We start from the raw sequence: 17,113 nt of genomic DNA on the forward strand, positions 1-17,113 counted from the left end.
GTGCTTGGGTGTGTGGGCACACGCTTGGTTGCTAAGTTGTGTCCAGCTGTTTGTGACCCAGCTATCTTCAGGTTAAAGCAGAGACAAACTGAGGCTTAGTTTAGTGGTTGGCTCCCAACTTAGATTTAAAAGGGAGGGGTGGAGACCTGAAGTCAGTGTGACCCTTAACCTGTGGACAAGAACTGCTTCACTCGGTTGTGAATCTCTGATTTCTATGTTAGATGCCACTTAATAGATCAACAAGTAGGCTTAGTAGTGACATGACAAGAGCTTTTCTTCAGCTGAGATTTTTTAAATAATTTCATTGAAGACATGCTTATCAGTTTTTAAAATCACGTGAATTTTGGCAGAATAGTAGATAGCCTCAACATTTTACCATCTACCGCTCTCCTGGAATGACTTCAGGGTCCATGATGAAGATGGTCCAGCCTCCTGGTCCGTTGACCACCCCCACTGCTGTGATTGTCCCCCACCCAGTGCCACCTCACTTAGGCCACATACTGAAGCCACATCCTGGAGACTTGTTCCACAGAATTGTCCTAACCCTGAAATCTCGAACTCTGAAACTCCACTCTGCTCAAAGCCCCAACTGTCACATTCCTACATTCCCATTAGACTTATTTTCAGTCACATCAGCTTCTCTTCTCCTTACTCTTCCCCGTTTTTCTCAGTTTATCAGCTTTCCTTTGGTTTCTTCTCCCTGGTGCAGATTCCACGGTCAGTCCCTTCACATATACTCTCCCCACCACCACCCTCACTGTCTTTTCCCTGGCTGAGCCGCCTCTCTTCTGACTATTTCTGGTCCTTTGCTGTGCAGTGCTTAGTCGCTCAGTCGTGTCCAACTCTTTGCAACCCCACGGACTGTAGCCCAGACTGTAGGCACCTCTGTCCATGGGATTCTCCAGGCAAGAATACTGCAGTGGGTTGCCATGCCCTCCTCCAGAAGATCGTCCAAACCCAGGGATCGAACCCAGGTCTTCCACATTGCAGGCGGATACCTCAGATTTACTGTCTGAGCCACCAGGGAAGCCCAAGAATACTGGAGTGGGTAGCCTATCCCTTCTCCAGGGGATCTTCTCAACCCCAGAATCGAACTGGGGTCTCCTGAATTGTAGGTGGATTCTTTACCTGCTGAGCTACCAGGGAAGCACCATTTCTGGTCCTACATTAGCCTATTTCTGGCTTCTTCTGCTCAGGGTCTAGGCCTGCTAAACACTTCCAGAGGAAATCACATAACCTAGTGAATTAACTCAATTACAGAATTATGATTTCCAGCGCCAGCTGAGTCCTTGGTGCAGCCAGGAAACCTTTAGCTCTTTCCAGCTTCACACAGGGTCCCTTTCCTGAAGCCTCCTTCACTCTCCCTGTTCCTTTCACTCTCAACAGACAGACCTGCCCACTTCATCATGGGTAGAGGGGCAATGGGATTTGAGCTCCTTCAACAGCCGTCTTCCTCACCTCCTGGCTTCCCCACAGAGGTCCCTACTCCTGCCTCTCATCATCAGAACAGGAAGAGGCCTCTCCCCCTCCTCTGAAATCTTGCTGCATCATTCCTGCCCTCCCTTTGTATCTGTTCTCCTTCACTAATTCCTCATCTCAGCCTGCAAGTGTCCTCTCATCCTGAAATCCCCTCATTCCTTCCCACCTTCCTCTCCAGCAAATACCCTCTGTCCCCCCCTCACTGTTTCTGTTTTCCTGCTTCCTGACATCTTCTCCCTGCCATCTGACTTTTCACCCCACCGTGCTCTGGTGTCAGTTCTCAGAAAGGTCACCAAAGCCTCTTAAATGAAGTGGGTTTTCCAGTCCTCAGTCTGACTTTCCACGGCATTTGACCTTCTTGTCAATGTCCTGACATTCTCTGGTCTTAGATTCCCATGTAACATTCTCTCCTGATTCTTCGTCTCCCCCTCTGATTACGTGTTCTAAAATAATTTTTTTTTTTTTTTGGCCAGACCGCACATCTTGCTGAATCTCAGTTCCTCCACCAGGGATAGAACCTGCATCACAGCAGTGAAAGCCTGGAATTCTAACCACCAGGCCACCAGGGAACTCCCCCAAATAGTTTTTTTGCTGCTCACTTCACTTGTCCCTTTGATGTTGATGTACCCCAGCCTCTGCACTGAGTATTCCTTCCTTTTCTCTCATTGTGTGCTTTTCTTTTCTTTCTTTCTTTTTAAAAAATATTTATTTATTTATTGAGCTGCACTGGGCCTTAGTTGTGGCACTCAAGATCTTTGATCTTTGTTGCGGCTTGTGGAATCTTTAGTTGTGGCGTGTGAACTCACAGTTGTGGCGTGTGAACTCATAGTTGTGGCATGTAGGATATAGTTCCCTCTCTGACCAGAGATGAAACCCGGGCCCTCTGCGTTGGGATTGCAGAGCCAGTGGACCACCGGCGAAGTCCCTGTATGCTTTCTTTGCTATAATAGAAATAATACATTCTTTAAAGTAAGGTGGAGTGGGTTCAGATTCCATGTTCACCTCTTAACAGCGCTGTTATCTGGAGCAAGTTTTCCTATATGAAAAAAACGGGGCCAATAAAATCAACTTTAATGACTGGGTATGAGGATTAAAGGAGGTATTGCGTATCAAGGGCTTCATTCAGTGGCTGACAGGCACAAGCACTCTGCATTTTCAGCCTCTTCTTTCCTTTTGGTGCCCTTCCCCCACTCCCTCCTCCCTTTCCTGCTGAATAACTTCTTGTAGTTCGACTTATTTTGGGGAGTGCTGTAAAGCCCAGGATGTGAAGTCAGCATTGGGTTGAGATCCTTGTTCTTACCTGTCCTGTGACTCTGGGCTCATTGCTCTTCTGAACCTTGGTTTCCACATCTGTAATACGGTGATAGTAGTTCCACATCTCTGATCAATGTTGGAGGGGGGAGTAAATATTTATATATTTGATCCTTGAACAATACGGGGGTTAGGGGTGCCCCCCCATGCATTGTGGAAAACTGTGTAACCTAGAGTCAGCCTTTTGTACCCATGGTTCATTCACAAGTGCATTAACTGACCACAGATCATACAATACTATAGTATTTACTACTGAAAAAATCTCTGTAAGTGGATCCACGCAGTTCAAGGGTCAACTGTATGTATACACACACACACACTATATATATGAAACGACGTGGTTCAGTGCCCAGCATAGCACCCGGCACGCAGTAAGTTCTCAGCAGATGGTGTTATTATCCCAGAGCCGTCCCTGTTCTCTCACACACAGATACTCTCAAACATCTCACTCCCACCCCACACCCATCTCTTGTGCCCTGGACCTGGATTTTGCCAAGTGGCTGCAGAACATCTCTACTCTGATGTTTTGCAGATGGCTCAGGCTCTTGTTCAAAACTGAACTGTTTGCTTCCCCCGCAATACTTGCTCTTCACATGCTCTCCATCTCAGTTAAAGCCTCACCATCCATTCAGGTGTGAATTTTTGGACTGTCTCTCGTTGTGACTGCCTGCTTCTTGGCAGTCATCCCTCTGACTTATTTCTGCAGTTTGTCCTTTTCTCATTGTTCTGCTTCAGTTTAGGCTCTCATCTTCTCTCACTTGAATTATTACCTGAACGCTCCTCTTTCTGTCTCATATTGTAGTGCATCCAGAGTGACCTTCCTAAGATACAAGTCTCACAGTTTCCCTTTCCTGTTCCAAGGCTCCATGCTTTCCTGTTAAAACTCTTTAAGACTTAAATCTAAGTTCTGGTAGGTCTTGTGCTGACCTATTTCTCCATTATCACCACCTGCCATTCACAACTCTGCCCATACACAAATTTGTTAACTGGCGGTTCCTCCTAGATACCATATAACTTCAGGCTCTTCCTTTCTTTTTTTTTAAAATCACCTCTCCCTGGGATGTCCTTCTATTCCCCAACTGGCAAATATCCTTAAAGAACAGACAGATGTCTTCTTCCCTCTTAACCCACCTGTGATGTCCTCATCCTTTGATCCTGTTACTCCTTTTGTGCATAGATAGCATTTTTAAAACATTTCTCCATTGTTGCAGTGATCACTTTGTATCAGAGTTATTTATATGCCTGTAAACAGTGGGCCTGGCACAATGCCTGGCAATGTTGGCTGCATTTGAATAAATGACTACATGAAATGATAGGGTCTGGAAGTATCTTGTGAGATGGGATCTAACAAGTTGAAATTTGTTAAATATGCATCGATAAGACCAGTTATACAAGAATGAAAGTGGAAGAGATTGGCCTCCCAGCAGAATGTGTTAAAAATTTGGGGAGGGGGGTTGGTTGATAGCACTGTGTGAGTCAGCAATGTGAGGTGGTAACAAAGAAAGAAGAAGAAGGGGAAGAATGGGAAGAGAGGGAAAAAGAGTGTGAAATGTCTTGGATGAGAAAGTTGACTGTCTGATTTTATAGCCAGGGTATTGTGTTTGGTTCGAAGTATTACTTTGAGGGATTTGGGCCAGAATAGCAATAATTCTTGAAACCATTTTGTTTTTAAGATTTTGAGGAAAAATTATGAAAAGACAAACTGGTAGCTAACAGAATGAAAAAGGGGGAAGCACAAATATACAAAATGAGAAATGACAGTGGGGAAATAACCACTGAAACAAACAAAACTGTAGGAGTCTTTGCAGGTCTGTGCAAATAAACTTTTGAAACCTTGACGAAATTATTTCTAAGGGAAATTATGATTACTAAATTTGATAGAGACAGCGTATTTAAACAGACCAATTTCTGTAGGAGAAATAGAGAACTTTAATAAGGAACTACTCCTCAAAAAAAGTACCAGCCTCGATTTTTTCACAGGGGAATTCTACCAAACCTCTACTTATCAGATAGCCCCAGTGCTCTACAGATGATGTCAGAGAATGAAACTAAGGAGAGACTTGCTGCTTCTTTTTAAAAATATATATACCTGGGAGTGCAAAAAAGAAAACTACAGACAAATATTCCTTATACCTATGAAAAGACGACCCCAGTGGCTCAGTGGGTAAAGAATCCACTTTCAGTGCAGGAGACAGAGGAGACATGGATTTGATCCCTGGGTGGGGAAGATTCCTTGGAGGAGGGAATGGCTACCCACTCCAGTATTCTTGCCTGGAAAATCCCAAGCACAGAAGAACTACAGTTCATGGTGCCCCAAAGAGTCGGACGTGACTGAACAACTGAGCAACCATGAAAAAGTACAGCAAATGAAGTACTCATATAGCACTAATACATATTTTATTAGTGAGCAAAGTTCAACATCGCATTAAAAGGTAATTCATTATGTTCAAGTAGGATTAACCACAGGAATGCAAGGTAAGTTCATTATTAAGAAATCCACACATTCCATATTAGTAGGTCTCAGGAAAAGTAATCAGAATTGTCTGCATAAATGCTGACAAAACTTTCATCGAAATTCAACATCCGTTCCTTATAAAACCACTGAAGAAAGTAAGACTTGCTTGGGAACAGGGTGGTGATGGTGTGATGTGAGATTCTCCCTGGGGTTGCCCTCACGGCCACGCACTTCTTCATTCCAGAAATGGCCACTGCACGCATCCACAGATTCACTAACGGGAACAAGGGGAAGAGGGCGGCCCACTATTCACATGGGTGGAATTTGATGGAAAGAGATAGGTGCATCTCTGGAGTTCATCATCATCATATGTTGAAGGGTTTGGAGAACATTGATTAAGGAAGCATTTTCCTGATGGATGAGAAATAACTCAGTTCTGCTCATCTACCCCGTTAGACAGTTATGCAGTGTATTGTGGAGCATGCAGTATATTTTGTAGTGTGTGATAAAAGTAAAAAGAAAAGAAAAGACTACTTGATGGATTCTTTCTTACCATGATAAAAATATATATACCTTATTCCTAAAACCATTCACTTTCTAAATTGGGAAACACTGCAAGTATTTTCTCTGAGTCCAGAAACAAGGGAAGAATGTCCAGTATCTCCACTACTAGTCAACATTGTACCAGAGGTATATAGAAATCGATTACAGGCATAAAGCTTGGTAAAGAATATTTCTTTTTGTAGATGATGTGGTAATAATCCTGGAAATCATTGAGAATTATTGATAAAACTCAATGAAACTCAATAAAAGATAACAACATAAAATGAACCTACTGAAATTAACAGCTTTCACATACACAGAGTAGCCAGTTAGAGAAAGCGATGGTAGAGAAAACCTCATTTACAATCACAATTAAGAAGAATTGAATACTTAGAAATGAACTTAACAGGAAATGTATATAACTTACAGGAGGAAAACTTGACAACTCTCCTGAAAGACTCATTTGAACAAATGAAAGACACCCCTTATTCTTGAGTAGGATGGTTTAACAACATAAAAATGACAGTTCTCTCTGTATCTATTTATAGATTTAATATAATCCCAGTAAAAATTCTAACAGGCTTTGTTTTGAAAGTTAGATAATATATACTGAAGTTTGTATGGAGAAGTAAATTTGTAAGAATAGTCAAGAAAATATTAAAAAGAGAAAAATTTCAGGGTGGAGGGACCAGCTGTGCCACGTATTAAATTATGCTATAAAACCTCTACAAATAAAACATTTTGGTACTGGTACAAGAATGAACAAATACACAAATGATACAGACTGTGAAGTCCAGGAATAGACCCAGGAACTATGGAAATTTAGCATATGATAAAGGCAGCATCTCAAATCCCTGGGGTAAAGATTGACTTTAGTAAATGGTGCTGAAACAACTGGGTGGCCATTTGAAGAAAAGATAAGTTGGATCTATATCTCACATTATACAGAAGAATAAATTCCAGATGGAACAGGGATCTAAACGTAAGCAATTTTGAAACCATGTGAGAACTAGAGAAAAAGCAGAAGTGAATTCTTCTTTCACGTTAGTGTAGGGAAAGCCTTTCTAACCATCACTCAACGTTCAGAGGAATGAAATATCAGTAATTTGATTATATAAAAATAAAATCCTTTTCATAGCCAGAAAACCACCATAAACTAAGTCAAAAGATGACTGATAGGGACTTCCCTGGTGCTCCAGGGCTAAGACTGCATGCTCCCAATGCAGGAGGCCTGGGTTCAATCCCTGGTCAGGATCTAGAGCCCACATACTGCAACTGAAAAGATCCTGCGTGCTGCAACTAAAGGCCCCACGTGCTGCAACCGAGACCCAGCATAGCCGAGGAAATGTGTGTGTGCTCAGCTGTGTCCGACTCTGCAAGCCTGTGGACTATAGTCCACTAGGCTCCTCTGTCCATGGGATTCTCTAGGCAAGAATACTGGAGTGGGTTGCCTTTTCCCCGACCCAGGGATTGAACCTGAGTCTCCTGCATTGGCAGGTGGATTCTTCACTGCTGCACCACCTGGGAGGCAGCAAATAAAGAAATAAATATAAATGTCCAAAAAGAGAGATCACTGACAAACTGGGAAATCTCTGCAACATATGTCCAAGACAAAAGGGTGACATTCCTAAGACATAAAGAGCTCTTAAGATGAAGGTACAATACATAGAAAAATGGGAGAGATGTGAACAGATAATTCATGCACATACACAAAATATATAAAGATAAGGATGAATTTAAATTGTATTCTTAAACCTACCAAAAGAAGCTCAAATTCATAACTAAAGAAATGAAATTAAAACAGCACTAAGATACAATTTGTCACCTATCATGTTAGCAAAAATTTAAAAGTGTGACAACGTATTCTGTTGGCAAGACTGGGAAAATGCACTCTCATGCACTGCTGATGGGAATGCAAACAGATGCAATGCTTTTGGCGGGGAATTTGGCCATTTCTAATGAAGTTATCGACTTAATGTATCTATATTCACCTAGCCATCTTCTTTGAATCTACCCTGAAGATAGACCTCAATCAACATGAAAATATATATGCATAACGTTATTCGTTGCTGCACTGTTTGTAACTGCAAAATATTGGGAAAAAAACCCTGAATTCCCATATATAGAAGACTGATTGACTAAATTATGGTATATCTGCATAATGGAGTACCATGTAGCTGTAAAATAAGGAAGATTTCTAGACCAATATGGAGTGATTTCCAGAATATGTTAAGCAAATATTAATTGAAGTGAGAAATGCAGATGTAAAAAGAATGTGTGTGTGTTAGTTGCGTCTGATTCTTTGCAACCCCATGGACTGTAGCTCCCCAGGCTCCTCTGTCCATGGAATTCTCCAGGCAAGATTACTGGAGTGGGTTGCCATGCCCTCCTCCAGGGGATCTTCCCAACCCAATCTTGAGCCTGGGTCTCCTGCATTGCAGGCAGATACTTTACCATCTGAGCCACCAGGCACTATCAGTGCTTAATGCTATTTTGGGGACTTCCCTGGTGCCCAGTGGCTAAGACTCCAAGCTCCCAACACAGGGGACCTGGGTTTGATCCCTGGTCAGGGAACTAGATCCCACATACAACGAAGTTTGAAGATCCCACATGCTGCAACCAAGACCCAGCAGGGCCCAGTAAACAAATAAAATAAAAAAAAATTACTATGCTATTTTTCACATAAGAAGAAAAGGGAAGTAAAATATACATATATCTTTTTTTCCAGATAACATAGAATTGAATCAGGTTGGTTGTCTACAGGAGTGGATAGAATAGGGTGGAAAGACTAGAGAAGAGGGAATGGAGTAGAGAGAAGGATGGAGGTCTGACACTTCTGAATGTATGTTTCTCTATAGCTCTGACTTTTAGAACCATGTTAATCTTTCTCCTGCCCCCAAATTAATTAAAATCAACCAACATGTTAGGACAACCCAAAATGGTCTACCAATTGTAATACATGTACTTAACTGTATTACAAATTAATAACATAACCACACTGAAGGCAGAGGAAAGAAAAGAATTAACCTAAGTCACTTTGGAATCAGTATTTTGAGTGTACACTGTAGGGCTAAAACAAAAAGGACTATATACTCGTATATCAATTTCTGGCTAGTAAATTTACTTTTCTATGACATGGCATAGCCCAATAAATAAACAAATATTTAAAAAAATGACTATGCTAATCCATACCTTGTGTTATGGTATGTTTTGATGTGTTTTCTAGGACTGAGGAAATATTAGTAAATATATTGTGGATAGAGTCAGGTTTCTCACTGTGGGGAAAAAGGAGTTACAAATAAGGAAAAGGAAAAGGAGAGATGAACCCTGTGGTGCTGGGCTGGAGGCAGGATCTGGATAATTCATGGTCTATTTCTCCATCTGTCTGTCAAGATAAGTAGATGGAAGTATGTGTCTGGGTGTGATACAGACCTATATTTCCTACTCTACTCCTGAGAGGGTCCAGAATGTTACCCCAGTAAGATGAGTATACCTCATGCTCAAATTTTGGTTTCTGAAAACTACTCTCCAATAAGAGGAGCCAAAATTGTTTTCTTTTGACAAATAGCTGATGACAGAGCTGAAGCAGAGAAAATACAAGATGAGGGGCTCTTTTAGAAATGCAGGTTCTGATTTGTTGGAACTGGAGCAGAGTTTGAGATTCTGCATTTCCATTCTATTCTGCATATTCTGTTCTATTATATTTGAAGTATGTTGATTGATGGTGATGTGTGAGCGGCTGCTTTTCTGAGAGCCCCTGGTGATGGTGTTGCTAGTCTGTGGAGCATTCTGATTAGCAGGCAGTTCCCGAGTGTAGATTATTACACAGGAGACCCAAGCACTGGCTATGGAGGAAGAAGTGGTTTAGGCTAAGGTAACTTCCACTCCGAGAGTTTGGTGAGGTTGTTTAAACCTCAGGGATGCATTTATTTAGGTGACAGTGTGGTAGAGTGAAAAGAGCACTGGTTTGGGAGTCAGAGTGAATTTCATATCGATAGTTTACAGTCTGGGTGGCCTTGAACATTATTTTGCCTTTTTGGAGTCTCGGTTTGCAGTTAGCAAAATAGATACAGTAAAAATTTTCCTGGCAGATTAGCATTAGAGAAATTGTGTCTAAAGGACCTAGCATAGCTCTAGACACAGAGTAGGTGTTCAGAAAAGTGGTGACAAATATGATCACTTATGCAATAGAATCCTCTTTACTGGAAGCCCGGAACTGTGATTAATGTGCATGAAAAGTTCTATGAGGAGCCTCAAAGCAGTTTTGCATCAGAAACAACTTATTTCTATTCATTGGCCAAAAGAAGGCTATGGTTACTTAAGTAAAAATTATCTTGGCCTGATGAAAAATACTTGTTCTTGTCTTCCCCTGCATAATTAACTTTTAGAATCATTGTAAGTCTTGGCCTGATGAAATTTGACACATTATTTACCGATTGAAACAGAGATTTGTTGAGCGCCTGTTACTCTTGAGTCCAACAGTCCTGAACTCCTATAACATCCTGCATGGAGCATCTAGTTGAGGCCTGAGCCCCTTTAAGCTCACTGTCCTCTTTGCCTTCTTTCCTCAGGAAAGCCCCCTGAGCATAGACTTCAGATTGGGCTAATACTCCTAGCACCTCTTACACCCCTGTCCTAGCGCTTGTCTCACCAACCTGCAAGCTTCTCCTCCTTCTCCTCTCCTCATTTTTTTTCCTGCAAACTTCTTGAAGGCATAAAGCTCTTTGTAGCCCCGTCACAGAACACTGGCTGCACCCTCGTTGTAGTTGAACTGATTGCCTTACACAGGACGTCCTCACGGAGATCAAGAGTCTGCGGTGTGTGGGAGGGTCAGGGAAGGCTGCCTGGAAGAGGTGACGCTTGAGCTGAGGTTTAAGAGGAGATGCGAGGCAGGAGGAGGTGGAGTGGCCGGAAGACGTGGTGCGTTTGGGGCATTGCACTTAGTTTGGACCGACATTAAATGCAGGGGTTGGCAAATGTGAGTGGGTAAGCGAAGCTGGAGAAGAGGTAAGGACTAGCGCAGGACAGACTGAAGTGCTGAGGAGGTTGGGTTTTACCCTGAGGGTAATGAGATGCCAGGGAAGGATTTTAAGCAGGAATGTGTGAGGGGAGGGTTGAGGGTGATACTCAATAGAGGGAAGTGGGGTAGGGATTTTGATGTAAGCCAGGTAATCAGACCCAGCTGTTACCCTGATGCGTTCGTGGCCCGGAGCAGAGTGGTTTGCTCTGGAGGCACCTTTTGCCTGTCCCTCCGTTTTGGTTGAATGTAAGAGCTCACCTGGACAGGAATCTGGCCCGTGTGAAAGCGGAAGGCGCAGCCACCTCTAACCTGCAGAGTGGGTTGAATAGCAGGAGGTCCTTGGACCACCTTTCCTGGGTTTGCTAACCAGGTCTGCCATGGCATAGGGATGGAGACCTTGGAGAAGTTACATGATTTCTCTGAGCCTCATCCACAGAACGGAGATGATACCAACCCTTCAGTGCTTCTGCGAGAACTGAATTAGATGATGATAGTGAAAATAGTGATGACCATTTAGTAAGCATCCACTGTGTGGCTGCGTTCTAGGTACACTGTTGTTGTGTTGTTTAGTTGCTAAGTTGTGTCCAACTCTTTTATTACCTTGCGGGGTATAGCCTGCCAGCCTGCCTCTGTCCATGGGATTTCCCAGGCAAGAATACTGGTGTGGGTTGCTATTTCCTACTCCAGGGAATCTTCCCGACCCAGGAATTGAACCCAGATCTCCTGCATTGGCAGGCAGATTCTTTACCACTGAGCCATCAGGAAAGCCCTCCAGATACATTAGTAAGTCATTAAAAGACATAGAAAACACCAAAAGTAGTGTTTAATTCATGGTAGGTACTCAATAAATACCAGATTCTTCCCCCTACCTCCTGCTGATCATTGCACTTCCTACAGTTTCTCAGTAGCTGTTAGAACATTGCCTTAGCACTACCTTCCAAAGGACTTTATTTATTCCCACAAATTGACGTAGAGAAAATAGTGAAGATTTAATTTAAGCTCAGGAAGCTGCCAGTGAGTAATTTCTGACATCATTTCATTAAGGAAGTACTTGGAGCTTAGAAATCAACTGTACTTTAACCAAATTATCATTTGATACTGTTAGCCTTTGAATTTAATTTTTAGGTTCAGAGTCTTGGGCTTCTTCGGAAATCAGACAGAACTGCTGCCTCTACTATGACCTTGCTCTTGTGCTATTTTGATATTCAGTGCCCAAATAATCAGAATGAACACCTGAATACACAAGCTCTGTTTAAAATGGAATATGAGAGGTTGTCTAAGTGTTGGGATGAATTATATATCCCACCTGAGTCTGACAGGTTTCTGATGGTACTGGACCATAAGTGTTGTCTGAAAAAAAAAAAAATGAAGGCTCCCCCAACCCCGACCCCAATCTTCAGGAACTCTGCTCACCCTAGTCTGTCTGCTTTCTTTGTGCAGGTTTCAGGTAACCAGATCCTCTCTGACAACGTAAAGCCTGGATTAAAGCTAACTCTGTAGCAATCCCAGGATTATGGGCTCAGGAGGATAAACCCCGGGTTGGTTTCAGTTAAATCTCTTTGTGAAGAAAGTAGCTATGAGAGGCAGTTCTGAGATCAGTTTAACTGTGGATTCCTAGCTCCCCAGGATCAGTTCTTAGGAATGTCACAGGTCATTGTGCACACACACGAGAGATCATTCCTGGGAAGCACAGTGGGTCACTGGCAGCTTTCATCACACTTGATGTGATGCTGTGCTTCTGGCCCGGCTTTATTCCTGGTTGACAAAGCTAAAGTCAAGGAAAGCAAGAGTCACTGTTGCCGAAACACTCATCTGCGTACCTGTATCCACACCACCACCCCAGTCAGAGGGTAGCTCATCCCAAGACTAGCATAAAACTAGAGAATTTGAGAGCATACTCCATGTCTAACCATCTTTCTTTCCTTAAAAGTTTCTCCTCCTCCCTCTGGGTATAGATTGCTCGGTTGCTCAGTTGCATGCAAGTCTTTGCGACCCCATGAACTGTAGTCTGCCAGGCTCTTCTGTGCATGGAAATGTTCAGGCAAGAATTCTGGAGCGGGTTGCCATTTCCTACTCCAGGGGATCTCCCCCACCCACCCCCCGCCCAGGGATTGAACCTGCATCTCTTGCATCTCCTGTATTGGCAGGTGAATTCTTCATCACTGGGCCACCTGGGAAGTTGGGTATAGATCGCCCAGTCTCCACTGCTGCCTTAGAGGATGCAGGGAAGAGGATACGAGAAGCATGCAACCTTTCCTTATCTCCCGCTTTCATTTTCCAGCAACAGCTGCAGGCGTACGTGGCCTGGGTGAACGCACAGCTGAAGAAGAGGCCAGCGGTGAAGCCAGTGCAGGACCTGCGACAAGATCTCCGGGATGGGGTGATCCTGGCGTATCTCATTGAGATTGTTGGTCGGTTGGCCCCGGACTCCGATGCTAGCTTAAACCAGAACGTGGCCTTTTCACCCTCCATGTGCCCTTGAGAGCAGATTGTTGGTGGTGGTTTAGTCACTAAGACCTGTCCAACTCTTGTGACCCCATGGACTGTAGCCCACCAGGCTTCTCTGTCCATGAGATTTCCCAGGCAAGAATACTGGAGTGGGTTGCCATTTTCCCCTCAGGGGTTCTTCCCCACCCAGGGATAGAACCCTCGTCTCCTGCATTGGCAGGCAGGTTCTTTACCGACTGAGCTACTTCTTTAAAGTCTCATGGACTTGAAAGTAGGGAGGACTTAAGATACTTGCCCAAGGTTAATTAATTTATTTATTAGTCAGTAAACACTGTGTTCCAGGCTCTGCGTTAAACTTAGGGAGTGTGATGAGGAGCACAGTCGTGGCTCTCAAGAGTGTCCCAGTCTAGTTGGAAAGACTGGAGAGCAAAGTCACTTCCAGTAATGTACTTAGTACTGTGATGGGGCAAGCACAGATACGAGCAGAGGGCGGGCACCCAACCCACTGTTAGGGATTCCAGGATGGCTTGCCAGAAGATCTGATGTTTAGACTGAGGCTGGAAAGGGAAGTGGCAGCCAGGCAAAAAGAAGGTGTGTTACCAGCAAAAGGACCCGACTAAGATAAGAAGACCTTGTTTTCTTGAAACCCCAGAGTTGTTGCCTGTCATTTGTATTAGATGATAGCATAACCTTATTTCCACAGCATTTGTCCACACCTCTTATTATTTCTCTCACCAAATGATGGTTGTTTATTATCTACCTCTCCAGTATAGATTGAGCTCTTTAAGAGCAGGTACAGTGTAATTTTTTCCCCCCTGTTTTCACAATCCTTAACCAAGTGACAGACACATAACAGGTACTCAAACATCATTGACATAGTTGAGGGATGTGGGTTTGAGTGATATGTAAGAAGGCAGGCTTGCATCAGGCAGCCTGTCCATAAATACCTCATTCAGACAGCTCACGGATTCATTCTTCACTTATAGTGATTATAACCATGATAATAGTAATAGCAGCTACTGTGTATTGAACACTGTCCATTTAATTTCACTTAATCATCAACGTTTGAGAAACATAATGTTACCCCCATTTCCAGGAGCACTTTATATATATATATACACACACATATATGTGTGTGTACATATATATCAAGCATTGTTAAACATGCAACTTTGATTGATTTATGATAATGGATAGCATTTAAGTATTTTACTTATTTTTTGAGATTTAGAAAGGTCTGTCTGTGGAATTTTCCAGGCAAGAATACTGGAATGCATAGCCTTTCCCTTCTCCAGGGAATCTTCCCAACCCAGAACCCAGGTCTCCTGCATTGCAGGCAGATTCTTTACTCTCTGAGCCACCAGGGAAGCCCTTAAGCAACTTTGCAAGGTCACATAAGAATAGTGGTAAAGCAGAGGTACAAGCCTAGTTTTACTTTAATTCCAAAGCTAATTTTCAACTTTTAATTTTTCACTCATCTGAACAGATTATCCTGGAAACATAATCAGTTAGAAAATCCAGACAGCCCAAGAAGATAGAAAATCAAAAGCCATTTCCCCCATCTGTCCCCTTGCCAGTTACCTGTTCTTTCTGGAGGCAGCTAGTGTTAGCAGTTTCTGGTTATTTCCAGAGATATTTATTGGTGCACATACAGGCAATATGAATGTGTATTCTTGTTTTTCTTTTTCTTTTTTTTGTATTCTTGTTTTTCAAAACCCAGGTTCTTAAATGCTGCATTCTGTTGCAACTTGGCTATATAGAAAATCTCTCTGAATTCACTACTTTAGATTGCGTTCTTTCTTGAGCTGGCCCGCACTGAGCTTTTGATCCTACTACTATGCCCCTGAAACTGTTCTCCTTGAGATCACAACTCTGCTCTGTCAAATCCCGTGGCCAGGGCTCAGTCCTCATTTTATTCAACTTAGCAGAACTTGACACAGTGGATCACTCCCTCCTCCTCCAGACATCTTGCCTTGGTCTCAGGGATCCTGTGGACTTGAAGTTTCCCTCCTTCCTCACTGGCCTTTCCTGTTTGCTGGCTTTCTCCTCCGTGTGTGTGTGTGTGTGTGCGTGTGCATGTGCGTGTGCGCATGCTTAGTCGTGTCTGACTCTTTGTGATCCCATCGACTGTAGCCCGCCATTCTCCCCTGTCCATGGAATTTTCCAGGCAAGAATACTGAAATACTTCCTACTTTAGAGGATCTTCCCAACCCAGGGATCAAACCCATGTCTCTTGTGTCTTCTGCACTGGCAGGCGAATTCTTTACCAACTGTACCACCTGGGAAGCCCTCCTGACGTCTAAATGTTGGAAGTTCTCCTTAGAGGTTTAGACCTTAGTTCTTTTGTATATTCTCTATCCCTAAGTGGTCTCTTCCCAAATCTGAGTCTTTAGCCCTAAGCTTTTCCTTGAGGTGGGTGTGAATATCAGCTTCCTATTCAGCTTCTCTGCTTGGATGTCTAAAATGCAACTCTCACTTCACGTGTCCTAATCAGAGCTTTTCCTTCACGCCACTGATCCCTCTGTCCTCTGAGATCCTTCATCTGACTAACACATCACAGTACCATTCCCTCAGCTGTTAAAGCAGAACACTTAGAAGTTGACTTTAATTATTCTCTTTTTCTCATCTATCATATTCAGTCCTTCACATGTGCTGTTTGCTTTATATTAAAAATGTACCTGGTATCTGACTTTTCACCTCTCAGCTTCTTCCCAAACCATCATTATCTCTCACTTGACTATTTTCATTTCTTTCTAACAGATCTCCCTGTTTCCTCTTCACAGAATCTATGTCCACATGAAGTCAACTTTTAAAAGCATTAAGCAGGTCAGGTAACTCATCTCACGTGCTAGCAAAGTAATGCTCAAAATTATTCAAGCCAGGCTTCAATAGTATGCGGACTGTGAAATTCCAGATGTTCAAGCTGGATTTAGAAAAGACAGAGGAACCAGAGATCAAATTGCCAACATCTGTTGGATCATATAAAAAGCAAGAGAATTCCAGAAAAACATCTACTTCTGCTTTATTGAGTACACCAAAGCCTTTGACTGTGTAGATCACAACAAACTGTGGAAAATTCTGAAAGAGATGGGAATACCAGACCACCTTACCTGCCTCCTAGGAAATCTGTAGGTCAAGAAGCAACAGTTAGAACCAGACATGGAACAACAGACTGGTTCCAAATCAGGAAAGGAGTATGTCAAGGCTGTATATCATTATCTGGCTTGTTTAACTTACATGCAGAGTACATCATGAGAAATGCTGGGCTGGATGAAGCATAAGCTAGAATCAAGATTGCCAGGAGAAATATCAATAACCTCAGATGCGCAAATAACACCACCCTTATGGCAGAAAGTGAAGAGGAACTAGAGAGACTCTTGACGAAAGTGAAAGAGGAGAGTGAAAAAGCTGACTTAAAGCTCAACATTCAGAAAACTAAGGTCATGGCCTCTGGTCCCATCACTTCATGACAAATAGATAGAGAAACAATGGGAATAGTGACAGACTTTATTTTCTTGGACTCTAAAATCACTGCAGATGGTGACTGCAGCCTTGAAATTAAAAGATGCTTGCTCCTTGGAAGAAAAGCTATGACCAACCTAGACAGCATATTAAAAAGCAAAGACAAAAAAAAAAAAGCAAAGACAAAACTCTGCCAACAAAGGTCTGTCTAGTTCAAGGCTATGGTTTTTCCAGTAGTCATGTACAGATGTGAGAGTTGGACTATAAAGAAAGCTGAATGCCGAAGAATTGATGCCTTTGAACTGTGGTGTTGGAGAAGACTCTTGAGAGTCCCTTGGACTGCAAGGAGATCAAACCAGTCAGTCGTAAAGGAAATCAGTCCTGAATATATATTG

At 42.8% G+C, this 17,113-nt stretch overlaps 1 protein-coding gene across 2 annotated transcripts in view; it reads left to right on the forward strand.

The window, feature by feature from the left end:
• The window catches only part of DIXDC1 (DIX domain containing 1), a 75,908-nt gene that overhangs the window by 16,354 nt on the left and 42,441 nt on the right, over window positions 1–17,113 (forward strand). For both annotated transcript variants that reach the window (XM_043481484.1, XM_043481483.1), the window contains one exon: window positions 13,090–13,219. In XM_043481484.1, coding sequence (XP_043337419.1) covers window positions 13,090–13,219 — 130 coding nt within the window. The remainder of the gene's footprint in view (window positions 1–13,089; window positions 13,220–17,113) is intronic.

This window comes from Cervus canadensis, chromosome 11, assembly GCF_019320065.1.
Source record: "Cervus canadensis isolate Bull #8, Minnesota chromosome 11, ASM1932006v1, whole genome shotgun sequence".
Classification (NCBI taxonomy): Eukaryota; Metazoa; Chordata; class Mammalia; order Artiodactyla; family Cervidae; genus Cervus; species Cervus canadensis.